This window comes from Triplophysa dalaica, chromosome 10 (genome assembly GCF_015846415.1).
Source record: "Triplophysa dalaica isolate WHDGS20190420 chromosome 10, ASM1584641v1, whole genome shotgun sequence".
Lineage (NCBI taxonomy): Eukaryota > Metazoa > Chordata > Actinopteri > Cypriniformes > Nemacheilidae > Triplophysa > Triplophysa dalaica.
The window spans coordinates 9,261,030-9,289,007 of NC_079551.1; the positions used below are offsets into that span (position 1 = coordinate 9,261,030).

A 27,978-nucleotide genomic window follows, 5' to 3' on the forward strand; every position below is an offset into this window, starting at 1 on the left:
CACGATTGACCCTCGCAGTACCATAGTAACAGATGTAATGAGGCATTGTGGATTTCAAAGGAAAGCAAAAGTGATTTGGTAAACAGCTAAAATTATGCAGCTTGTACGCCGAGAGCTTTCACTACACACTTTGCAGTTGAGATGAAAACAATTAAAACATAAAAAAACAATCTTGTTAAACATACAATGTCAAAGCCAATGGTATCATGACTGTTTAATACACAGTTATGTCGAGAAAAAATGTGGACCAATGAGATGTTGCGGTGGGCGGGGCTTACCAGTTTGATGCCACGGACAGCTTTATATAAGTTGATCAGGTACGATAAAAATACGTAAAATAAGGATGTAAAGCAAGTTGCAGTTTCATTTGTTTTAGCAGACATGGCGCTAGAGATGCAAAACTGAAGAAATACTTTTGATGAGTTCATGACAATCTTATATACACAATTATTTCATTTTACAGTATAAGGCCGTATATGCATTACACCATTTTTGAAAAGCTGAGGCTTCAACAACAAGAATTTCAGCAAACTAAAAACAGGCAAAAAAGTAGCAATACTATTTATCACTAAAATTGCATATTTTGGAATATTTATCTCATAGCATCAGACACACTAAACCAAAATCTATTCTCCCTCAGTAAACTTGGAAATACTCTTTTATGTAACAAATGCGCCGGGAAACGTTTAAGAACATGGTAATTGGTTGAAGTGTTGTGAACATTGATTGGCTCATTTCAGCGGATAATGATTCTGCACGCACAAAGATTCTGCTTTGTTGAACAAGCCTCCAGCCGTGAACAGCGAGCGTCGGTTGTTTGTTTAGGGCCTGTGGGCTGTAAGCATGGATCCTGCTGTTTCGTACCGACGCAAGCGAACTTGAGTGCGGATCAAGTGCGGGCGTGCTGCCTTTGATCGCTGGCCTGTATTGAAAGAACTCAGAAAGGAGTTGAAAAGCAGGGGCAGAGGGCTAATGAAACTGTTTAGAGTATTTATTCGCAGTGTGCTCTTGAATACAGCATGAGCCGAGGTAAAATAGAGCTGCCAACGCAAACATGAAATCATGGAATAAAATGATGTTTTAATGTTAAGGGTAAAAATGCTTTTTATTGTCAAGACCTTCATAACAGTAATGATTTTTTTTAACGTTTTATACAGTTTACAATATGTTTCACGGTTCAATGCCAGCAATAGAGATGCAATAGAGATGCAAGCATGATAAAAGGTACAAACCCAATCGCTGGGTTAACTGAACCACAAAATTTGTATATTTGACCCAACAATGGGTTAAAAACCACCCAGCAGTGGTTCAAGTATCAGTATAACCCTTTTGACCAAGCATAGGAGTGAAAATAAGGCAGCATTTTTAAACGGCTCATATGACACGGCTAAAACAGATCTTTTTGTTTGTTTTAGATGTAATGCAACGTGTATACACAATTTAAAGTTCAAAAACGCTGTATTTTCCACATACCGTGAATGTTTGTATCTCCACTTTGCCACGCCCCTCTAAAAAGCGAGGTGTGCTATGATTGGCCAGTTAACCAGTGCGTAGTGATTGGTCAAATGACGGCAAGCGTGTGACGGAAATGTGACGCCTCTTACCATATTTGGAACATCAGGTTCCAGAACAATAGTACTGACAGGTACGCCCACCTTACTTGCGTATACTTTTGGGCCGTCTTAGTGCATCATACCACGAACTGACGTAGATCTGTAGGGGGTGTGGTTACACGAGGCGTTTTTTTAGTCAGGTCTGGGTGAGCATTTGCTTTTCGATAGAATGAATCTTTTGTTCCGACACTTTAATTTTGGCAATTTTACGTGTGTAATACATGCATGGGCAACTTATAACACACCAAAGACACAGAAAACATGTAATCGAGCCATTTAACCCCTTTAATATAAAATTCCCAAGTTTTGAAAATTTTATTATCCAAGTCTGGTTAACTAAATCATATTTTCAGCAACATGTTTAGACTAATCTTATTGAGTACACTCGAAGCAACAGATTGACCCTCCTTAATGTTTTCAATTTATTGCATTTGTTGGAAGAACTTTGTGCAAGTTGGCTTTCAATAGTGTTGAAACCAGCAAGAGTTGCATAATTCCTAGCAAGCCGTGAAGGTTGAGCACAGCAAAGCTCTTCCCCGGAGCCCGGCGGCGTAGGCGAACTGTAGCAAGTCCGGGTATACGAGCAGTCAGTTGGCTAATATTCCAGCTATCCCTAAAGCCACCAGTGCGTGAAAATCCTGTTGAATTGAGGATGCGCTGAGCTGCTTAATGAAGGGAGATTTCTGGATCATCAACCATAGACATACAACAAATAGAAAGTGGGCACGTATGGCCGGCTGTACACATAGCTGCGCCAGCTCGGGACGTTTTTATTAATTCTTTCTATTTATTTCTGGCATGCTGGTCCTTCAAAAAGCTATTAGGACTCGCTTTTCGTACAAACATCATTATCCTCATAAATGTTCAGGCTTAGCGGATTTGTTCGGTTCAACGAATTATCTACTGAAATGAGAAATAGGCTTAAGAATGAGAATTAACCTATGGATGAAATTGCTGTGTAAATAAGGAGGATGCAACTTATGTTCTTTGAAGTTGTCTGCTTACACTTGAAAACAGTTGCTCATCACCATTTTTCGTCTCGCTGCCTTTTTACTGCAGGAAACTATTCAGAATTAGAAAAAAAGGACATTTGAAGAGAATTTGGCAATTTCAGACCTTATTAGCAAAAGCCTTCAGTCAGCACAAAAGTTTGAGGATGAGATGCTTAATATTTATAGAGCAAGATACTTCAAATTCATAACCCAACCAGAATAGTATCTGGTTCATAAGACTCCACTGTATATCTGGATTGTTTTTTTGTGGTTGGAAAAATGCCTAGGTCATCTTCTGAGCAACACTAACCAGACTCCACAGCTTGATGTCTAATGAGGACAGCGTGCCCTTGAAACACTGGGAGAGTCCAGCACATGAATCAGATCTCCCACTGCAGCTGTGAAATTAAATTAATTTGGACGATTTTCAAAAAAACACTTTGAAAATCATTGAGCGTTTTACACAATTTAATCGGTATTTAAAAGTCATTTAAAGACACAGTTGACCTAATTCTGTTATTATTTACTTAGAGGTCCAGTGTGTCATTTTTTGAAGGTATCTATTATAGAAATGCTATATAATATATATATATATATATATATATGCATAAAGATCTTCTTCCATAGAGAAGCTTTATGTTTTTATTTTCTTTGAATGAGTTATTTCTATCTACATAACCGTGGGTCCCCTTGCATGGAATTCACCATGTTGTTTCTACAGTAGCCCTAAACGGACAAACTGCTCTGTAGAACGCGTTTGATTAATACGTTATCCCTTCGTATATCTCTGCGGTATTTATATCTAAGTTCTGTGTCAGCGGCTGTATAGTCCTTCGAAAGTGAGGGGTGGAGTGAGCCGTTGGTTGCAATTCGCAACTTCAACACTAGATGCCACTAAATTTAACACTAAAGTCTTATTGTTCCAAGCGTGTGTATTATGGAATAAAATTGCGGACTAGAAACAGTATTTTTTAGCAACACTTTATAGTGAGCTCAGCAGAGAAGCTCCAAGACAAACAAAAGAAAACTGCATACACTATAACTTATAGTAGCCCGTAGTGTCAAATCCACTTACTGTAAACCAAGACCAGACAAGCACTCCTAAAATTAACCTGAAACCGCACATAACCCTAAAAAGACATAAAAAAATAATTAAAAACACTAAGGAGCTGAAATTACGGTTCCCATGTTTTGTCTCGCACCCATTATGCATTATTCTTTGTACAACAGCCATTTAGCATTTAAACGGTAGAAACCTGTAAATAAACAAGAAAAATTGAAGAATGTGAACTTCTTCAACATGCTTATTCATTCATATCCTTTATTTAACCGGATAAAAAACTCATTGCGTTCCGAGAAATCTATTTTACAAGAGTGACCTGGCCAAGCGGTAGAAACGGTAACAAAAACAATTGGATTATTTTCTCATATTTGTTGAAAACAGCGCTCATGCTCTTGTGATATTGCTAAATTATGCAAACTGTTATGTAATATTTCTACAAAAACAGATCTCATACTCATGTGTTTTGTTTCATTTCTTGCATGTGCTGACTCCCGAAAGTTGAGACTTTTATAATCTTGTCAAATCAAACACATTGGACAAATCTATTGGATTAACACAGTACATTCAATTAAATTGACCACAATCAAAATATATTTTGAAGTGTACTGTTTTTTGCAATCAAATCTTGAATCTTACGGCCATTTGTATTCATTTTGTTGACATTTTGACAGTTCCCTATCATTTTCTGACCTGCCGCAACAATGAAAATGTTATTGATGCATTTAAAACAGTTGATGTTTAACATACAATCACATTTACGATGTGAACAAATACATTAGATAATGCACTGGCAACTTAGTGATATCCCCACAGCTCATTTATGTCCATAGTAGTACATACAATTCCCAGTAGTCTACTGTATATAAAGTATTTTAATAGTAATTTCCAGTAGCCCCTATAACTTGTCTGTATATCTTATATTAGCCCATATAACCTTTTATAAGCTATATAAATGATAACAATTATAATAATTTTCCCCTCTTCTGTAGCTCTCATTGTCTATTCTGCACAATGGACTCATGGTACACTGTGTTTGGTTACAACACTTATGAGAACCATCCTCGCAATGTGATTTTAAAACATTGCTTAAAATGCAGGATTATGAGAATTTCTGTCTGTTCCTCTCCTAAAGATATAATCTGGTGTTAGATTTATGTGCATTTACTAAGAATCAAACCTATGACGTGAGCTAAAGGAACACCCAAGGTTAAACTCCTGCTCTCAACAGTGTACTTCTGCTTAATTCAGTATTTTTTATCAATGATCGAAGCAGGTGTGTTAAATAAGCTGTTCTTTGATATTGCAAATTCTTGAGGTGAGGTGCTCTCCAAAGTCTTGTTCCGGCCTGTTTATTACATGTGAGAATCAGAATTTTTTACGGGAGCATATACAGGAATATTTACAATGTCCCGCACCTCAGTGTGATGATGGAACATCAAAGACCTTGAATCTGACGTTAAGAGATAAAGCAGAAGTAGTCAGAGATACACACAGCGGGTATGAATTATTAATCGCACGTACTTGGCGGGGCAACGGGCTGATAAGAAGTAACCAGGGTCCACTGATGGAGGGGAAAGAGAAATATTGAACAAAAAAAGATCTATTCTGACCAATCCGAACAACTTTATTTTAAAATGATGGTCTGTGCATATCCAACTTTCATTTCAAAGTATTTAACCTTTGTTTAATGGGAATCTTGGAGACTTGTTTTAACATTTCGAAGCATTGTTTTACATTTTTGACATTCTCTGATCCTTATATGAAGCGCCATTATTCCAAATATCTTCTTTTGTATTACACATAAGAAAAAAAATGATATTGGTAACATGACGATGACTACATGACCAAATGTAAACTGTTTCTTTAAAAGCAGAGCTACATAGCAACACACCCCCCCCCCCCAGAGCTGATGACAACAATTAAAAAACTCATCAATAAAACATTAGCAACGATCGCATCCAATGTTTTTAATTGACCACTTGTTTGGTAAAGAATTTAATACAATGACAGAACTAGAATCCATAAGAACATCAATAAATATTGATTAACACACATGAACCACATTCACACAGCCTGACTCAATCCCCCCGATAAAGAAATACATAAACGCACGACAGTAAACATAACATCTCAACGTTAACCTACACAACAAACCCGACTGGTGATTCCGATGCAGGATGAGGAGTCAGCCTGTATGCACGAGGTCCAGGGCAACGAACATATACGGCTTTTCATTTAAAAAAAGTGATTGCAAATAAATAAAATGCTAAAAAACGGGCAGAAACATCGAGATTATAAACAGAATGAAGTCTGTACATCACGTAGTTGAGGAGTGGTGTCATAAGGTTTTATGGTTGTGGAAAGCAAGGTTGTTTTTCTACAGCCGGAGGAATGAATTTACAGCATCCAGCAGCGGGGTACGGTGGCCTATTAATAATTGCTGGCTTGCCCTTCTATCTTACAAATGATGAATGTACCGAAAGAAAAGCTATAACTGTAAATACAAAAATGGTTTAAAGACTTAACAGATATCAAGACTGTTCGTAAGGTTTGAATACGGCTGTATATTCGATTGGGGCATTTTTGGTTAAAATTGGTTTCTTGTCTCTGTCTGTCTCGGCAAAGTTGTAATTAAACCAGCTGGGGTGGAATATATACAGACAGGATTATGTGCAAAAAAAGAGTATTATGGTAGACACTTACACTACTTATGTTGCACAATGTAGGTGAACGGGGAACGCCGGAGGTTCAGGTTAAGTGTATTATGCATCTGCTACTTCCAGAACAGAGGACGCTGGACACCTGACTACCTCGCTGCTTCCTTTTCACTGCTTTCAAACAAATACAAAATGCAAACGTTAACATCGCACAATGTGTCCATTTCATCACAACAGAATCAGGATTCTCACTTGCATCTGCTCAGACAGAAAACTGTTTGCAAAATATGCAGCAAATCAAAAGCCGGGCAGATACAATGCGATTGAGTCTGTTTAACAAACGCGACTCTAAAGGGGAGGCGCGATAGCATAACAACCTCAGGGATAGTGATTTCTCGCCGGCAATTAGTCAGAAGACGTGCAACGAGGAAACCCCGCAGCTGCCTCTTACGGTTCTTTAGAGCTCCTGCCAACAGGCAGCTGTGAACAACCTCTGTTTAGAAGTTCATTTTCATAACGGAGACTCGCAATTAAGTTGCCACATTGTTTGCCATCTGGCTTCCGTCACTGGCTGATGGCTGTAAAGTGCTATTAGTGTGATGCAGAGGTATATTAGCAGCTAATATACGACTGTTTGGATGTTGGGTTCCAGTCCTTAAGCCCGACATTGGTACAAACTGCTGTAAGAATTTAATGGATATCATATGTGGACGTTAAAGGTATAGTTCACCCCAAAATCTAAATTATTTTACGGTTTAATCATTCGAGACCTGTCATTCTTTCTTCTGTAGAACAACCAAGAAGACATTTTGAAAAATGTCTGTGAGCAAAAAAACATGACCTCATCAAAGTTTACAAAACCACATTTGAGACATTTCTCAAAATATCTTCTTTCGTGAGTCAAATACAGGTTTCGAAATGATGACAGATTTTGTTTTTTTGGGTGGACTCTCCCATTAAAGTCAACACAAAACAACATTCACAAACTGTTTTACATCGAAAATGTAAAAACAACATATTCAGTTAAATTATATCCATGTGAAAGATTTGGTGGTTGGAGAGGAAATAATAAAAACGTTTCAATCCGAATCTATTCCTGTGGGGCTTAAATTGAATTAAATAGAAAAATTGGTATTAAACAACAAAAAGAAAACAGATAAATTGATAAAATAATCATACAACACAACAAATATTAAATTACAATGCAAATAAATAAACAAATAATAAAATGAACAACTTGAATAAGGTTAGGCCTTCGACCTTGTCATTCATTCTTGAGGAATAAAAAAGATCTAGTAATTGAGACTGCTGGCTCATATATGCTATTATTATCAAAAATTTGGACGAACGTACATAGCGAAAGACTGCCAAAGCGCTGACGTCGAGCAGAGAGAAATAAGAAGGTTGTGGTGCAGAACTGGGCTACGTTTGTAATCTCATGAGGGACCGAGAGGGAAAAAGCCCGAGATAAGCACAAAGCACAGGGTAAGAGAAATGAGTTGGCTCTTTTCTGGGGTAAGACGGTTGCTTTAAAGGGTAGAAAATAAGAAGCAGTCCAGATCTGAGTCAGCTGTCGCTGTACTCTTTGAAAAGCAGGACACGCACCTGGTGCGAAAGCAATAACTGGAATTTCGAGAAACACTAACATATTGTCAACTCTAAAGGGACACGACAACAACACTGCATCCCGAACGGCTGTAGTCTGCTTTTTAACCTTGTGATCTTCAGCGCTGGAAGCAGACGTGAGCACTTTTAACATTTAAACATGCCACTTTCTTTTTAGCTGCACTTATGGGAATTCGCATGCGACCTCAGAGTTCTTTTTCATCGACTCTGTCGTATGTCGCCGAGCACAGTGAGAACCAGAGATTGCGTCTGATTCTATCTTACTTTCTCTTTCCTCTTACTGACAGGGTGTGACAGGACAATTTCTCCACTGTGGGTGAGAGAGTGGGAGGTCATGACACAGACCATCAATATCAGATGGCGAGACCACCAACAGCACTAGACTACACAGTGACACATCTTGTCTAACTAATTCTTGTCAAGTCAATTACTGTAAATGGGAAAAACATGAGTGTTAAGAAATCTGTGCGACGACAGAAGTGGCCACCAGCAATTGGTTAGTTAGTTTGTCGAAGGATGTTTTTTAAAGGTACTGTTTTAATGTATTAAGTAGTTTAAAGGGTCAGTTCACACGAAAATAAAAAGTATATCATTTGTTTACCTACATGTTGTTGAAAACCTGTAAATGACCTTTTTCTTTCAAACACAAAAGTAGATATTTTGTCTCAGTGGTTTTGTGTACAAACAATGGAAGTCAATGGAAGCCAATGTTGTTTGGTTACCAACAATCTTCATTATTAGCAAAATGACGAAATGTAAATTTTTTGGTAAATTCTCCTTTTTAAAGTAAGTTCACTAAGAAAATGTCTTTATTAAAATATTCACTCATATTATTCTAAACCAGTATGACTTACTTTCTTCCATGGAACACAAAGGTGATGGTGGCCCTTTTGTAGACAAAGAAAGTGAATGGGAACTGGGGTTGCCGGGCTGTCAAAACTGCGAAAGCCACATAGAACTACCATTAAATAGTCTATGGGACTTTCTTTATATGGAAAATATAACATCGAGTATTTTGCCCAACATTTCCTTTTGTGTTTCACAGCAATAAGAAAGTCAAACAGGTATTGAACACCAAATAAATGAGTAAACGACGACAGAATGAAGATTTTTTTAGGTGAACTACCACTTTAAAACTTGCCAAAAAAAGTATGTTACTTTTCTAAAAAAGTAAGAAAAAATCTAGATGAACACCACTCCTCTCATCAAAAAACACGTCAATACTCAAATATTGTATAAATCAAGATAACGTCTTAGAAAGAGCAAAAAAATCGACAAAACAATCAAGAAATCCCCTTCAAAATCTTGTAACAGCAAACACGAGAAGCATATCTTGGCCATTCTGATACGATCCTGTGTTTTGAAATGAAATACAGTTTATTTACATTGAGTGCTAGCCCACCCTCTCCATTAATGCTTATGTAAAAATACATAAACAGTTAGAGTGTTTCTACATTGAAGGTACGAAAGAACCTTCCGCTAAAAGGATGAAACATTAACAGAGAAACAGAATAAATAAGAGCGATAAGGAAAAGTGTCATAGTCCTTGTGAGGTCCAGCAGCGCCCCCTCTGGTCATAAGGGGGTAGACTGAGCCAGATATGAAGTGGAAAAGGTGAAAGGTGGGTGGGTATCGAAGATAAGGAGGTTTAGGTGAAAGGCTGTTGGAAAGGATTTGTTGATTTGCAGGTGTGGGCGAAAGGGGTTATTTGGTTAGAAATGGCCATGACCCGCCTGTTGACCTCGTTGACCTCGATGACCCCCTGACCCGTGCCGCTTGTGCCTTCTGTGCTCGTGGTGGGATTTGTGATGATGGCGTCTGTTGCGGTGAGATCGCCGTGCTGGGGACAGAGGGCATGCATTAACTGTGCGGATTTTTCAGGAAAATTGATTAGCAGAATGGATTTAACTGAATAAAAAGGCTTAAATGTATTCAACAGAGCACAGTGTTTGGCACCCCAAAGCACTAAATCATTTTCTGATGTTAAAATGCTTTTCAAGCGTTAAGAAAGTCTTGATATTTATATTTAAATGAAAACAGGATATTAACACATGCTGGATATTCACATGCTGTCTTTCATGTCACTTACATTTCGTACAGATGATCTTGGGTCGGTCCCATTTGCCGTTAGCACGGCATTTGGTGGTGGGGATGTGGCGCTGGATGAAACCGTCTGCGCACTGGTAACGCACCACAGAGTGTATGTCGTAGTGCGAACGTTTCCGGCCAATAACAAAGGCGTTGTCCACTGTCGGTGGAGATCCACACAACACTAGAAAAACGATCAAACATAGTTTTGATTCAGTTATTTACTGTATTTATAACATTCACGTTTTGATTATTGATGCAAAAGTAAAATTGGATCCTCTATTGGTTTTTTTAAGTGCCAAAAGAATCTGTCAACAACTATTTTTCATTCAGTTGATCAAGACCTGTATGTGACTCTTTCTTCAGGGGAACACAAAAGAAGATATTTTGAGAAATGTCTCTGTGGTTTTGTGTCCGTACCATGGAAGTCAATGGGGTCCAATATTGTTTGGGGTGCAATATTGTTTGGTTACCAACGTTCTTCAAAATATCTTATTTTGTGCTCTGCAATAAAGTGAGCACGACAAGTATCCCTGCAGCCCAAATCAGACACTTAGTGCGACAATAAAAAAACTCAAAATGACAGAAAAACATGAGAGTGTGGGGAAACTAATTGAATTGTGCCAGAGGCTATGCTTAATCACAGTGGGTGTGAGTGCCGTTGCCATGGGAATAGTGACTGTGTCTGATTGGTGGATCTCGAATTTTACAGACAGTAAGACGGAGTACAAAAAAGAAAGACTTTAGTCCCCGGCCTGTTCTAATTTGACCGTTCAGTCCCATTGTCCAATCTCATAGGTCTTACTGCACTGACGTGTATGTAATTAGTCAAATTCATGTTTGTGTAATTGCAATTCTCTTTCCCCCCCTTAGGTGGCGCCCTTGCAGTTGAAACTCCATTACTTGACAGCATGTAACCTCAGTCTGTTTTTGCGGCAGTTGGCCTGTAAATACTGCAGGGAACCAATCAGCTCGGTACAAAACAATTAGAGCTTGCGGCATACAGATCCCAATACACAGCTTCACAGCAGCGAAGATACGATCCGAGATTGCCCGCCACCAGTTTGTTCATTCGGATCAAGACGTACACTGACCTGTGATCAATAAGGGATTAATGTCTCCGACAAACTTTATGTCACTGAGACTTTACACATAAAAAAATTAAACCTAAACTGTGCCGCCCCCCCCAAAAATAATTATTTACACCCCCAAACCCATCTGCTGTTAGTTCTTAGATGAACACGAGAGGAACATTTTGAAAAGTCTTCACGCAGTTTTCCATTCAACTTGCAAAGAAGAGAAGTGGTGCACTCGGTTAAAATACCTGACATTGTTGGTAATGTAAATTGAACATTTCTTAACATTTTTACGTATTCTATAAAATTCCTGTGGTATACTTTTCACGTTTATGTCATTTTTCAATGTCAATTTGTCATTATTTCTGGAGATACATAAATGCTCTCTGTTTATAAAAATATACTGTATATATATATATATATCCGTCAAATTAAGAGACCATTTCAAAATTCTTCTTCTTCGAGGAAAACAAGTTCAGATTGACCTTTAAGCAATATACAACAGTATTATTTGTACATGTGATTAAGAAAAGATTAAACTGGATTTTTATCCCTTGTAAAACTGTCAGTCTTTCCGAATGCTGTTGGATGACTTTGTCACTCCTGAGGTTTGATTTTGTTGAAAGTCAACAAACACTGGACTGTAATGGCACCAATACATCTAGAAATGTTGATTAAATGAACATTTGGAATGGTCTCGTATTTTATTCCGTGCTGTATATATTTTTGACTTATCAACAGAAGTAAGAGACTGAACTACAATAGCTGATGTAGCTAAAATAAAAATAAAATAGACTTCAATATATTTCAAAACGATAGTTTTGTTTAGGGAACAAGACATTTACGTAATCTATTTTGGTCGAAAATATTCTCCTCCAGCCAGCTGTTACTCAAGAACCGTTCCGAAAGAGTCAATAAGACCAGATCATTGAGTCAATTCATGAACCGCATCAACCGGTTGATTCAAAACAAGTGAAGCAATTGGAATTTCTTCCACATCAGATTGAAAAGACATAAGTTAATGTTTTTTGAACAAACTATTCCTTTACCCTCCTACAGAAAACCAACTTGAGAATCAAATCAATTCTGCTGAGGACCTATCCGTCACCTAAAACGGGCAGGAATTGTCAGCCAATCAGTGACGTCTATAAGAATAAATTGATCCGGGGTGTCAGGTGCCGGTCGCTCCCTGCATCCTCCTATAGGTTCTCTGTCTGAAGAGAAAGACTGCTGACCTTCTGTGTTGAGGACAGCAGCCAAATGTCACGCTCAGAAGAGTCAGCGATCCTCCTCAATCCCAACAAGCCAAACTCACAGTCGACGATAAATCATAAATAACTAACAAATATAAAATCGATACTCATACACACATTCGGGCTGTACGTTTGGACTCGATGACCCGAAAAGTATTTGGATGCTTAAGCCGCAATGAAAAATGTATGAATGCCACAGGATGAGATGATATCAAACCCGATGGCATCTACAAACAAATGATCCAAGGCCTTTTCAAAGACTTAACAAAGGCGTTTTCCAGTTAGTTTTGCAAGTACGTATAACTAGCTGCTCTCAAGGTCCTTTGTATTGAATTTTTTTGCTTCAGTAACTCAAATATCAGTTGGTTTGATGTGCTACACTTCAGTGATTTGTCATCTTTTCTCTACCTTCCATCTATTGAATATGCTTGTGAAAATGTCCTTATATGCTGTATATGCATAAATGTGGTTCATATCTAAATTACACATACAGTTGTCTGTATAAAGCATTTGAAGTCCATATTAACAGTCTCCGGGGTCTAAGCAAAGTAGTTTATTTATCATAGAGACTGATCTGACACCTCCGATCGCCCCAGGATGTTTCGCACCCCATTCATACAAGTTTGAAAGCCGGTCAAAAGCTGGCTGGCAGAAGTCAAGGTGATTCAATAACACAGTCATAGATTCTTCGGCTGAGTCAGCATTCAGCATCGCCTCAGGGAGTGTGGCAAACCCCAGAGATTCAGACATCTTCATTTCCAGTGAAAACGGCAGCTCAGCAAAACAACTATCACAGCACCACAGAAGAAGACTTTTGTTTGCCACAGTTAAGGCCAGTTCTCTTCATGGACGATCTTGACAACGCTTCATAAATATAAAAATGATCAAAAAGTTTTAAATGTTAAGTTGTACATCGCATGCGGAGGCTCCGAGCCGTGCAGCGCCATTGTTTGTAAAGATTGAATATGTTGTTTTCGGCGACTGGCAGCGGCACTCTGATACAACTCTGGATGCTGTTCCGAGTCCTGCGGTGGCACAGTGCTCCACTTGCATAATTTAACATTGAATTAGATGTTATTTGATTGAGATCATCCTTAATGTACAAACAATCTTCACCATAAGCTGCAAGAAGCATTTATCTGTTTGGGAATACGGGAAAAACAGCACATTAATACAGAAAAACTTAATTCTACCACATTAATATCAGAGTTGTCCTAGACACGACGGTGCCGGCCTCGGCACATCTGCGTCTGGTGTGCGACCCCCGAATAAGAAAAACGGAGACCACTACTGCATTTATCTTAATAAATGATGGAAGGAAATTGTTGGCATCACTTTCAGAGTATTTTCTTTCTTCCAGTTGATGGAGAATAAAACATTGACAGCCATCAAAATCTATTCAAATATATCCTTTAAAATAGGACTTGCTCATTTATAATGTAAAAGCAGCATACAAGCTTAGATAAAACAAAGATTTTTTTGTTTGTAGGTGTGGATGGAAGGTAATATATTTTCCTTAAAGTACTGTATTAAAATATTTCTGTTAATAAAAATTAAATAGGTGTATAAATGTTATTTAAAAACATCAACTTAAGAAAAAGTTTAAGTGAAGGTACTAACAATATTAAATGGAAATAAATACAAAACCAAACTAAAACTAAAATAAACTCATATTGCAAATCTAAAAATAATAAGAAATGAATCTAGAAATGAATCAAATTTACATGAATATATAAATGTAAGGGATAATGTACAAGCAGCTGGTTGTTATGGTAGAAATAAGCTCGACAGTGTGATCAGGACCCGACACTTATTATACGACTAATTGCCACATGAGAAAAAAAAAGAAATATTTTATTAGCTCATTTGTACAGAATGCAGACCTTCCATGAGAAAAATCTGTTTCCTTTCGGTTTTGAGGTAAGAAATACATTCAAATGTCACGAACAGGCAATTTGGTTCAATCATTTGTAAATATAATGTCACATATGTTATTAAAAGACTTTTAATTAATTAATTTGTCAAAAAAACATGTTATAATGATTTGCTGCATCCGGGTTACTGTGCGTTATTAGTTTTGAGAGGTTGTAATCTGGGACTAACAGATCTGCAAATGTCACAACTGGCCAATCAAAATCAAGCATTCCAACGTGCTGTGTAATAAGTTGAAAGAAACACAAAATGTGTTGTTTCTAACTAGACACAGAGATGTGTTCCGTTCAGAAAGACTGATTTACAGTTTTTAGAGTCAAATAGTAATAAATCTAAAAACAAAACTATAATCACTTTGGTAGAAATGCTAGAATGATCAGGTTAGATCTGATGGACAAAAGCAGACAGAGAGGCAGGTGGTGGAGGTGGGGAAAAATCTTTCCCAGGTGGTCCCGCCAACAACAGCTGGGTGAGCTGTGTATGTGCAGCAGCCATGCGGCTGTTTGCTCAACATTTCGCAGCACACCACATTAAACCCGGAGTAATTGGCTTTATTCTTTATTTTATTGTTTTGTAAATTGTTGCTATTGGCCATATTTATACATTTACACATTGATTCTCCAAATTCTTGTTGTGCCATGTTTGCACATGAAAGCTGAGTGTCGACTGAGATTCCAACTGTCAGATCAATGCTTCAAGTGCTTGAAGACATTAAGTTTTAAAGTGCCAGGTTAGCCTACAACCTTCAATAACAAGCTCTAATACAATTTTAATATCAAGTGTTAAATATAAAAAGGAGTTTGGGATTTGAATTCGAAGTGAAAAAACATGCTTCATCGACTCTCAAGATTAGGTCCGTCTCGGTCCGAGCCACCTGAGAAGTGTGGTCTGATGAACCCGTTCTCCAGCTGGCCCTTGTGAACCTTGAGTCTCTTTAAATCTAGCTAGGGCAAACGGACCCGCCAAATTCCATAGCTTTGGTCTGCTTCATATGCAAATATCCAGACAAACTAGTCTAATGAGTCCACAGAGGTGTGATTGGAACAGATTGCGTCACAGCACGACAGCCGAGAGCGGCTGAAGAGAAGCAGAAGCGCTGTCGTGTCAAGCCGTTGCCCTCCGGAGAGCCCACCATCATACCCTCGCTGTTGCCCGGGATGATTCTCATCAGAAATGAATGACGGGTTATTGTTGAGGTCGTTGGCTGACGGTGAAAGATGGCGGTGAGGTGTGAAAATGGAGTCTTGGAGTTTACCAGTTCAGCGTGACAAAGAAATGAAGGAATGGATTGGGATTGCTTTTAAAGAAATGTCTCACCCACAGATGAAAATGATGTCCGCCCTCATATTGCTGCGCATGATTTTCTCTTTTGAAAATTTGAGAATGTAATGGACGCTCAAATATAATGAATGATAACTAGGGCTGTCATTCTCTAAACGTCCTCCAAAAAGCTTTGTGAAATGATATGAGGGCGATAAATGCCAACATTTTTGGATGACTTATTCCCTTAGAGAAGCAGAGGAAGAGATGAAACCAAAAGGTGATACAACATGTGATAAAGAACGTGTGAATTCAGTTAACAAAAGGAGGTCAGCGGTGGAAACGGTATGAAGCGAGGTGGTATCTGGCCTCTTTTCCGCCGCCTCCTCTCACCTGTGCCTTTCTTGCAGATGTAGGGCAGGTTGTAGTTGCAGGGCACGTCGTTCCATTTGCCGTTCTCATGGGCGATCATAACCACGCAGTCCTCTCCGCCCGCGAAGAAATTATCCGGCTGGTTCTCTCTCCAGTTCTCGTATTGCTGGAGGAGGAACAAGGATATTTCAGGGCTAAATCCAATCCGATGGATTTACAGGGTATTTGCTGTAGCGTCTTACATTTCCAATGCATAACAAATGTCTTTCTAGATACCTAATGGGTCTGATATCTTACACTTATTGTATAACTGTTCGGGTGTCAGAACGTCTTTGTAAAAAAAAAATCGAAAATAGACATCCGCTGGGATTTGCATAATCCATCTGAGCATATTCCCTGCATTAGTATTGTCTTGTGAGTCAAAGTGATTCATTTTATGTTCTGCTTTTAGCACGAAAAACTACAAGGACACCAATATTATACAACTTTGTACGAAAAAGAGTATTTCATTTGCATTTGTACATTTTACAATTTAAATTGTAAACCAAGAGTCATTTTCTAGTCTGGGTTATCATGTACCATATCCCCTAGTTCAGCCCAAAATAGAAACCATTTATTCACCCTCATGTCATTTAAAACCGATATATCCCTCTTTCTTCTGTGGAGCACAAAGAAGATATTTTGAGAAATGCCTAAATGGTTTTGTGTCCGAAAAACGAAAGTCAAAAGGTAGGTGTTCTTTAATTACCGACATTCTTCAAAATATCTTCTTTGAAGTTGTACATTAGAAAGAAAGTAAAATAAGGGTGAGTAAATTATGACATTATTTTGATTTTAAGGTGAACTATCTCCTCAATTTTTTCCCCTCCAATGAATGCCCTGTAGCTTGACCCAGTGTTAAATATGTCCATATGAGGTCAACCCTGTATTAAGCATAGTGTGAAAAGTCTCACCAGATCCATATTATCAGTCCACTGGAAGTCATCTTCAACCATCCGGTCATTCAAACCAATCCATGTGTTCTCATGACTCATATCTGTTTCAAATTCAAAATGGTTTGGCATTAAATAAACACATATTAAATATAACAATATTCTAAATATAACAATATTTTACTTGCAAAAAAGAGAATGCAAAAAATACAAATGCAAAAAGAGAATTAAGAGTCAAGTGTGTACGTTTTTGATCATCTATTGACAAAAACGCAATATAATATACATAACTATGTCCCCTTCACATGGAATTCACCATGTTGTTTCTGCAGTAGCCCTAAACAGACGATATACGTTATCTCCTTCACATAGAAGCGAAAATATGATGACATGGTGGCTAGCCCAGCTACAGTATAAACAGGCAACCGACTTTAAATGGTCTCTTCCAGGAGAAAAGTGGTCATCGGAAATGCAATGAGCCGCAGGTGTAAACAGCAATTCCTCTCATCTGACCGATCAGATTACACAAGACGGATGTTAACACCAAATGTAAAGGGTCTAGGAGCCACAGGATGCTGAGAGTAATGCTTCAATACACCCAGTTCATATACCCTTTACATAACAGGGCTTATGGGAGCCAAGCAACGGTGTTATCACAATCACGATTTAAGACTATCCCAGATCGTCCCCCAGATGCATTCTGGGGACATTTTATTTTGGGTGCGGGTCTAATGGAATTTCAATCATGGTCTTCCCGATTAACATCATTACAGGGCCCATTAATCTTTCTAATGGTTGTGCCCCTTTTATTGAAGGGGTGGAGATGTCCATTTTCAAGGCGATTAAACACACATTTTGGTGAGAGTTCTGTATGCAGACGGGGTAGACGGCAGCAGAAGGCATACTGTGAGAGGCAGCAATCCCCTCACTTGTATTAGTTACATGGTTAGCTATTAAAAAGGGACAGTTCAACCAAATATGAAAATTCTCTCATCATTTACACCCTCAACTTTTCAGAGATGTTTGGAAGAATGTTTGGAAGCACACTGTTATGGGGCACTATTGACTTCCATAGTACAGAAACAACTACTCGTCAGTCAATAGTGCCCCAGAACTGTTAAGTTTCCCACATTGTTCCAAATATATTCTTTTGTGTTCAACAGAACCACGATTTGCATTCAGTTTTGGAATAACTTGAAAGTGAGTAAATTATGACAACATTTCATTTTTGGGTTATTTATCGCTTTATTAAATCTAGGATAGTCAAATACTTAAAGCTGGAAAAATCAGATGGTTAGCTAAATACAGAATATTTGTGATATGACATCACATAAAAATATGAAGAGTTTGGTCCCAAAATGAGGGGACATTCATTTTTAACATTTTTCAGAAATCATGTTTTTTATTGCGCATTCCACTCCAGTTGGTCTGTTTTGATATACGCCATAATAACTGCAAAAATACAGCTATTTTACAAGTCAAAACACATTAAAAACATGATAAGATTTGAATCTTATTTTGGAACCAAACTCTCTCTTTTTTCTTATGTACTCTCCGTATGCTTTCCAAATTTAACAAGTCAAACATTGAGGGTCACGCGACTGAAATGTTTGTCATGATCATTAAAACTAAGAAGTATTTTTAAATATTTTTAAAAAACTTTTTAAAAGTATAATTGTGCTAATGTATTTATTTATTTCATTATAAAACTAATTTTATTTTAAAAATTAATGATTTGGACTGAATAAAGAAGAAAAGCAGCCCAGAAGAGATGGAAACACCTTCACAACTGTTTCCAAAGCATCTTAGAAGTGAGACCTCCAAAATTGTTTGAAACTACGTACAGCACTTTTCCTATTATTTCCCCCTCACTTTGGATAAAAGCATCTGTTCAATGTCAGCATTTCAAAAATAGATGATAGTCAAAGTAGATCTTTTTTCCTTTTTGTTCTCAAGATCTAAGCAGGGGTCCCCAGGTTCGGTCCTGGAGGGCAGGTGTCCTGAAGAGTTTAGCTACAACCCTAATTAAACACACCTGAAGCAGCTAATAAAGATCTCACTAGGCACAGCAGAAACTCCCAGGTGTGTTGAGGAAGTCGGAGCTAAACTCTGCAGGACACCAGCCCTCCATGAACAAGTTTAATGACCCCTGATCTAACCGTTTAATTCTAAACAATTAGACAAATAAGTCATCTCTTCCTTATTACCACATATCTTATTCCTAGAACACCATCAAAGCACCAACTATACCTCAATGGTCCATAAACTACAGTACTGACCATTAATAAAGTCCTGCTCTTGTGTGGAATGGATGCTGGCCAGGTGGCCGCTGTGGTCCCTGCAGTCCTTCTCTGCATCTTCCCAGGTGTGTCTGCGAGTGAAGTATCTGTAGCAGTGACCGTGAAACTTCCTCCAGCTGTGCTCGCAACCCTCCGTGTCTGCAAGACAGAGAGAGAGAGAGTTACTGGAGAGATAGCGTGTGGTTCACAAATCTAAGAACACTGTGATTTCATTTTGTATTTTTTTGTATATTATGTTTACCTGTAGCTCAACAGGTAAAGAATTGTGGTAAAGTAGGTAAAACTTAAATTTTATGCTGTAAACAGAGATGGCGATAGAGAGGTAAAGTCCGCATCCATAACTAAAACACACCTTTATTATTCACATAATTTATTAAACTTTTCAAAATCCTAAAACTCTCAGATTTAAGTAGAAAAGAAATCCCAGATCTTTATTGTAGCCTCGGACACTCACTATTGTTCGGTTGCTGACGGGATGCTATAGAAAGGCCATTGAGCTCTTAATCTCAAACACACCGACCGCTTGGCGTTCAACTTTAGCTCATCTAAAATGACACCTCTGTGTTGTATTTGACCCTCTTGGTTGTGTCCATCCACGGATGTAAGCGCGGGCAGTTTAGCATTCCCAAAATTCCTCTTAATCTAATAAAATGAGAACAATCTTGCAAAACCAACATGCGATGGCTCATTAAACCCTGTCACATGGCTGTCAGAACAACTCTTTTTATACCCTCGGGACTTGAAGAAAAGATCATGTGTATTTTTTATGTGCATGTGCTAGAGGCTGTGAAGGTTTCTGGCCCGGTTTGACCACACTGCCCAATTCATGAAGCTCAAAGCCTGTTCTGCCCTTTTTACGGATTGCAAATGTAAAGCGACGTCGGAAAATTGGCTTCTCCAAATTGGGCCGTATGGGGCTCTGTTTAGCATTCAGAGAGGCCTGTGAACTGTCTGAACGTGGGAAAGATGAACAAAACCGCAAGAAAGACGCAGAGAGGACAGTGAATAGACATCATGTTGGTGCGTCCCAAAACCACTTCTCAGTCTCGATCAGAATAAAAATTGAGCTCTTTATAATTAACATGACTGCAAGAGTATCTAAATGTATCATAGCATTTGTTTTCTGTACCCTCTACAGGTACATATTGGTATGGAGATCACAAGATGGTTCAAAGAAAAATGTTGCGAACTTCTTGAACCATTCGGAGTCAGAACAAGCTAGCTTCACCTTAAACACAATCCTGCCAGTATCAAAAACATCGCAATCATTTTTCATATATTTTGGCATTCAAGTTGCTTTCTCTTAGGGGGGAAAAACAGACCGGCTGTTCTTTGCTGCTGAGGCTAGATCCACCGCACAGCTTGACAGAAACACACTTCATTTCCCCGGCGGGTGATATTATGTGAATGAACATACTTCGAGCTAGTCTATATCCTATTCTCTAACAATAAGCAATATGCATGAAGCCTTGACATAAAGCCAAGCAAACTCACCACAAGATGATCAACTACCTCAAATTTTAAGAACAACAAGACCAATAATGGTGTATATCTATTACCAAAATGTCATTTTGGACTGACATTTGTCTAATCAGCTTTAAGTACTTGGTTAAATTGTCGTATATTAAGAGTGCTTCCCGAAGCCATGGCCCTCCCGATGGACTGTAGTGGTATTGCAGGTGATGAGGCTAGGTAAAGTCAAAATGTTAAACTATAACATTAAAAATAGGTATGAATTTAGCTACAGAAAGACTTGCAAACTATCTCGCTTCAGTCACATACTTTGCCGGCGTTCAACCGGAGCGCCCAGAGTTGAAAAATGCTAAACTTTGAGCAGAACGTTGCTCCTGCAGCGGACGTTTTCAGCTGAGCTCCTGCCGTTTTCAGCCGCGTAAATGCGCCTCGGGGGACACAGCCCCTTAATGCATCATACTATAGTATGTATAGTGTCATATAGTATACTTAAGTGTTTTTATAAGAGTTTTTGAACAATACTCTACTAAATATGCTATTATCACAAATTGTTAGTATTGTATAGTATACTTTCCGCAATATACTATTGTATATACAGTGTAGTATAGTCTAGTTTAGTGTTTGAGCACAACAATAGTGTAGTCACTTTACCACTTGAACACTACGTTAGCATGCCGGAGCACGCCCCCGTGGGTGGCGAAACACTCAGCAAAACGACTGCTTACAATATCAGGCAGCGCAATTCCGCACAACATTTCAGTGTCCAGGAAAACCTGATTTCTTTATAAATCATAGGTAAGCCGTAAGGATATTCGCCATTTTGCTGGGTGTTAGTCACCCAGGGGGCGTGTCCCAGTTAGTGTCCCGACACGTTCAGGTGGGAAAGTGACGTCAAGGCATATGGTAAATGCTTATGGTAACATGCAATAGTATAGATAGTGTAGCAGGGTGTAGTGTTTTTGATCAATACTATAGTAAACTGTATACACAAGTGGCAAGTGTAGTATAATTACTGTAACATACTACAGTAACCAGTATATACAAATGGTAAGTATAGTATATATATATATGTATATATATATATATATATATATATACACACACACACACACACTGTATTTGTGGTGCAGTGTAGTATACTTTAGCGTATAGTATATACAAATTTGACTACACTACACTACAATACATACTATGGGATATAATTCACATGACACACTTACAAAACGGTTGAAAATGGTTGATTATTTAAAAACACTATTTTAAATTCCAAGAAAAAAAAACCTTTGGTATGTCTTTGGGGGCCTTGCCCAGGTTTGGAAAGCTTTATAAGAAATAAAGTAAAACCGAAAGATTATTACTGTGTATACTGTGTCTACTACATTGCAACATTACACATTGTATAATGCATTTGGAGACCAAATCAGCTTGTCTGCATTTGTTTCTTCTGGTTGTTAAGTGTTTAATTTTGCATATTTGAGCACTGATCAAAGCAGCCGTTTGCTGTGCATCAAACCTCGGACAACTGGAAAGCTAAAACGAGAAAACAGCAGACTACATTTAGCGTCGCATGTTAAAGCAGAACCACACAGCGTACGCCCTACCCGTCTATTCATCAGCCCATAGATAAACAGTTTGACGGCCCCGTTGAAGGTACATTGAAATACAGTGGGAATGAATCCAAATTTGCTCGCTCCTGCAAAGCCTGCTCTCTTATCTCCAGTTGCAAGAAGAATAGAGATGCTGGAGGCATTACAAGTCACCATCAGCACACCCTGGCTCCCAGCCCGGATTGAGAGTCAGAGAGCTGGGGAATGAACGGTTGTCACTGGTCCACCACCTGCAAGCTTTAACCCCAGAGCCACGTTGAAACATCAACCCCTTGAATAAGGATCGCTTTACAGCTTTCAAAGCCAATGAGACTGTATCTGTGAGCATCCTTGTTCATTTCTATCTTCATCGAAACGTTAACAGATTTTTTTGTCATCTGGCATTCTTCTCAAACGTGGCACGCTGATGGACTGGCACGTTTTGTGATTAATACTCAGCAAATTGAACGAGCAGCAGATCAAAATAAAAAGGCCAAGTGCTTCCAACTGACTGATTGGGTCATTTATCCTTATCACAATGTGATATTTCAGTTCTTTTGCTCAGGCCCTTCTCATTACCATATATTCGGGGGGTTATTTAGGGGCGCTCCTTCAGCAAAAATAGAAGGCACTTTGCCATTCAGGAGGGAGGATGGGGGTGTTTTGAAGAACATGATTTTGCTTTTAGCATGGAGGAGGTAAACACAAGAGGAGTGCCACTGGCATAAGCAGACATGGGGAGTGTAATCTGTGCTGAGTAGAGAGACGAGAATGTCTTAATAGTGAAGATTAGTGGTGAAAGTAATGCTTTAGCCACCTCATTCTGTCTCGAAGATGTGGCTAAGATTCCCCATCTGTCTCTGTTTGTGCAAATCCTTTAACAGGCCTCGCAACCATTCGGTGGAGAATGATCCTTATACCCAACCTGACTGAAGCATCCACACTTGCTTGCGTTTTATTGTAGGTTACCTTTACAGCTGTGGTTCTCAACCAGGGAGGTGCAGAGGTACTGCAGGTGGGAAAATGACACCACACTGCGTCTGTATTATAAACTAAGAAACTCTCGCTGGTGTTAAAATCAATGAAACGTGCACCGTTCTCGTGATCTGGCAGATAAATCCTTTTGGAATAATGCCCAAAACGCTACAATTTTGTATTCGTTGCAATGCAAAAAGCTTATGGGTCACAATGGTGTTTTAATGGACACCATTAACAAGTTGTTAAATTTATCAACAAGTTGTTAAATTTGTGATATGATCTCTTGAGGTCAATATTTTTGCATCTTTATATAGTTATATATAAACTATATCTAACATGTTTTACACATATCCTCAGTGTATAGTATGGGGGGCAGTTCTTTAAATGGGTCTACAGGGGAACGCGACCATGAAAGGTCGAGAACCACTGCTTTACAGCATATAGTTTGCAAATCATCCAAACATAGTTATATAGATTTACTTCGCAGACCTATGTAGCCAAGTACGAAGATGTCTGTTGCAGAGACTCAAGAAGAGAACTCGAGCAAAACGTCCCAACCAAGCACCAGCGAGGAGTTGTACTAAAATGCGTTCATTTTCAATGGCCATATATGCGGCTGAAACAGGTAACGCTAGCCTTGTGCATCTCAAATTTTTCAACATTAACTCTTTCCCCGTTATCGACGACTTATCTCGTCATTTAAAAATCAACCATCCCTTGGCAAAGATGAGTTATTACGGCAAGCAGGTGGTGCTGTTAGGCACCTTTGAAAAAGTACAGAATCTCTTAACCTAAAACGTTATATTTTGTCTGTTTTTAATGATTGAGTGTAATCTGGGTGGAGTCTTTGACCAAAAAATGTAATTGTCTTAGCTGTTTAATAAAAGTGATGCATTTTTGAAGAAACCTACCCAAAGTAAACATCTAAATTTTCTTTTGTTTGAAAGCATTTGATATATTGTTTGTCCATAAATTAATTACAGAAAATGTACCGTGAGCCATACAAATTTTGTGAAAATGATAAAAAAACACTGGTGCTGGCAACTTTTTATTTTTAAAGGCTGGCGGGGAAAGAGTTAACATTTTAACATAACAAATTATAAGAGGAGGTGTGGTAGTGCGCAATAAGCCCCTGTGGCGCGGCCTAAGCTTTTGTCCTTAATGGCTTTTTTTCCTTGCATTACTTTACTACTTTAAGTAGTTTTAAAACCAGTCATTTTACACTTTTACTTGAGGAAAAAGCTTGAGTTGATACTTTAACTTCTACAGAAGTCTTTTTAATCCCTAGTATCTATACTTCTACCTGAGTAATGAATGTGAATGCTTTTGACACCAGCGTTTACTTCTAAGAACAATCACATGTCTCACACATCTTTGATACAGTATTTTGACAGAAATTATGGTTACAATAATAATTTGGTTTAAAAAAAACATTTGTATTCATGCAATGAATAAATAATCGAACAAACAATAGAAAAATAAAAAATAAACTTAAAACTAAACTAAACAAAAATAATTATAAGCATTGCAAACAAACACTATTACATAATATTTTATGAATGCATCATAAAAATTATCTAATTATTTAGCAAATAATAATAATAATTATTATTATGAGCCTTTATCAAACTGTTAAGGTGTTAAAGTTAAATTAAACCTCTCAACATGAAAAAAAGTGAAAAAATACATAAAAAACAACAGTCTAAAAGTTTGATAGAGGTTAATAATAATAATAATAAATATAAAAGAATACACTTTTATGATAAATAAATAAAATATTATGTTATCAATAAAATACTTTTTGGTTTTAGAAAAACAAAGCATTGTTTGTTTGCTTCCTTGAACCACAACCTGCAAATATATGTCTATTGTTTTTGTTCTTTACAGGGTTAAGCAAGAGTGATGTATAATAATCACACTCTGACGTATCAAGACTTTGCCTTGGGCAATACATGAAAGTGATGAAGCGAGAACAGGGGAACAACAAGAATGCTTTCATTTCCTCGAGCGCACAGATACTATCAGAATCACAGAGTAAATGGTGCCAGAGAGATGCATGTTTACTGTATATCCTCTGTAGTATGGACTGCTGGTACGCTAGATTTAAAGTAACTGCTAGTGTTGAGGCTGATGCATGCTGGTTTCATGTAATGATACTCACATCTGTAGGGTGCATCGGCGTTCAGCAGCAACAGTAAGTTTAAAGAAAGTAAATACATGCGGGCCACATGCTAGCTGTTACAGGCTGCTTGAGCATAACCAGGATGTATTTTGTATATGTTGTATTTTAGTACTAAGCATTAAATGCTAAGGGTGTCCAGCTCATGATTCAATACAACACATAATAACGAGTTCATGATGAGTACAAACTAAGTTAGCCGAGCTAAGGTCTGAGAATTCTGTGAAGTAGCAAAAATCAGGATCAAACTTCTACGGTCACTCTGCTGAAACAATAGGAAAGTTGCCAATGCAGCCAAGTCCTATTTTATGTCATGCTTCCCCAGTCGCCTCATAGACAGCCTATGACACCGCAGCATTCATTGACATTCCCCTCAGCAGAACGGAGCAATTTTCACAGGCTCACAGTCCTGATTGGTAACCTAAAATAAAACACACTCACTGTGGCTCTCTGATGCACGAAGACTGACGTTTGATGAATATGTGATTCCTCTGAATGTGACTGCCACAGATTATTAGGTGGCATTCGGATGTAGAACTGTGAAATAATACACTCCAGCACAACCCGGTAATGATCATTACTCCATATAATCAAAGTGCACGTTTTTTGCAACGTGCTGATGCAAAAGTAAGAAAAAACTTTGGGTGGGGTAAGATGTGGCACCTGTGAACATTTTTTGCTCAAAACCAATGCAAAATCCATGACAAAAATGGATCCAGATAATTTACGAGTAACATTTTATTATATACCACTCAATAAAACTGTCTGCCAAAATAAAAGTACATAAAAACATAAAAGTAGCCAAAATGAAATCCCAAAACATAGTATTTCTAACCTAATGTAATTTTCCTTTGCTTAGAGGAAAACTTAAGTAAAATGTGGCACAACGTTCCTCGTTCATCCTTCTAATCTATTACTATTACAACAAGAAAAGAAAAACACTACCAATTTGTACTTTTACTCGATCTGTCTCGCGTGTTTAGTAATCTTCACCACGCGTGGCCCTGCTGATGTGATGTAATAATTAAGAAATCTTCATTACCCCAACCGCTATCTAAAGACCCAGAAGACCACGAATCATTTGGCTGCGCTCGGAATTAGTTGATGCAGGACCTCGGCAGTAAAACTCACTGTCTGTCTTGATTATTTTCACATCTGCGTTTCCCTCCGGCTCAGGCTAGACGGAGTGAAACATGCCCGCCGCTCTCTCCAACTGTCAATCAATCTGCTACTCAAAAGTTCTACCACGAAAGACTGCCGGGTTGGATTAGCATGTCTTTATAACCTGCGCCAAGCATCTTCCGACAAACTTCAATGATTCGTCAATAGACCTTTTCACACATTAATCATTGTAAATTAACGTAAAATGAACAACACCTTTCTGGTGTCATTCACACAAAAAACAACAGCGTTCTGTCTTTTTAACAATAAGATATCATTCAAACATAGTGAAGGTACCAAAAAACTCTTTTTTTATTTTATTTTTTTATTTAAAATTTATGTACGTTACTTTACTAAAAGAAAGCGTAGCGGCGTTAGCGCACTGAAGAAAAATGCAAGCACAATGTTAAAGCAGGAGCGTCTCTTCACAAATGGCACGCAACACATCTTCAGATGAGTGTTCCGCAGCGCGGGGATTAATTACGCATGTCGTACGTTAATGAGCTTTTTGTTCGATTTATAAATGATCTGGAGGACGTTTACATGCCGCGCTTGTTTTTTTCTGCTTGGTTCCTCAAGTTTACTTTCTGAAGACGTATGACAATGGAGCATAAATTGCCAGGTACACATAACCTTCAATCTTCCAGTAGATTCCGCAAGATAATCAACAACAAAAGAGAAAGCTGCTACAACGTTAAACGTATCCTTTAGAGCGAGAGAAATGCTGGTGTTAATAATGTCTTGATGCAAAGGTACAAAGCATGTCCGATGCTCTCCAAAAATGCCTTTATTTTCCTTTGAGCATTCAGATACGTTGAAATTAGCGAGACGTGCTAATTGGCTCGCTGGGGCCTTGTTGATAGATCAAGCTTTGTTCTCAACAGCTGGCCTCTTAACCCTGGCCATTTGACAAGTTTGGCGACGTTGTACCTTTATTGACTCTGTGGTAGCGGTCTCCATGGAAACTGGAGGTTGCTGGTTGAGGCAGGTGAGCTTCAAAGGACGGATGTGGTTGTGATGAGAACAGACAGGCTTTGAATCACATTACACCGGAGACCGGGCAAGCAAACAAATTAACCTGACACCGGGATTCGCTACCTCTTTGATCAGTCTCATTGAAGAGGTGTGTTTGGTTGTACATTAATCACTGTTCTTGGAGTAAAATGTCCATATTGTTCCCCCCCGAGTTCTGACTAAAAAATGTCATACCGGGTGTCATACCGAAGGCTTATCTTGAAGTGGGTGATGCAACCCGGATGAGTTCCAACACAAGTTTTTTTTTCTTCAAAAACAGGATTCCAGTTATATACCAATTACATCCAAGACTCCCACAAACCCCACGTCAATTAAATCAAATTTTTCTTAATCAGTCTTTTTGTGTTGTTTTATCATTAAAAACATCTCAAAACAAGACACATTTACTTTAGAAACAAAGTT

General features: G+C 38.3%; 1 protein-coding gene across 2 annotated transcripts in view; it reads right to left on the minus strand.

Annotated features, from left to right (window-relative positions):
* Positions 1 to 5,280: 5,280 nt before the first annotated feature.
* ncanb (neurocan b) overlaps positions 5,281 to 27,978 on the minus strand; it is a 98,045-nt gene continuing 75,347 nt past the window's right edge. For both annotated transcript variants that reach the window (XM_056758278.1, XM_056758279.1), the window contains 5 exons: positions 19,144 to 19,302; positions 16,886 to 16,968; positions 15,954 to 16,098; positions 10,041 to 10,223; positions 5,281 to 9,791 (listed from right to left, as the gene is read on the minus strand). In XM_056758278.1, the coding sequence (XP_056614256.1) occupies positions 9,664 to 9,791; positions 10,041 to 10,223; positions 15,954 to 16,098; positions 16,886 to 16,968; positions 19,144 to 19,302 (698 nt within the window). In that variant the 3' untranslated portion in view covers positions 5,281 to 9,663. The remainder of the gene's footprint in view (positions 9,792 to 10,040; positions 10,224 to 15,953; positions 16,099 to 16,885; positions 16,969 to 19,143; positions 19,303 to 27,978) is intronic.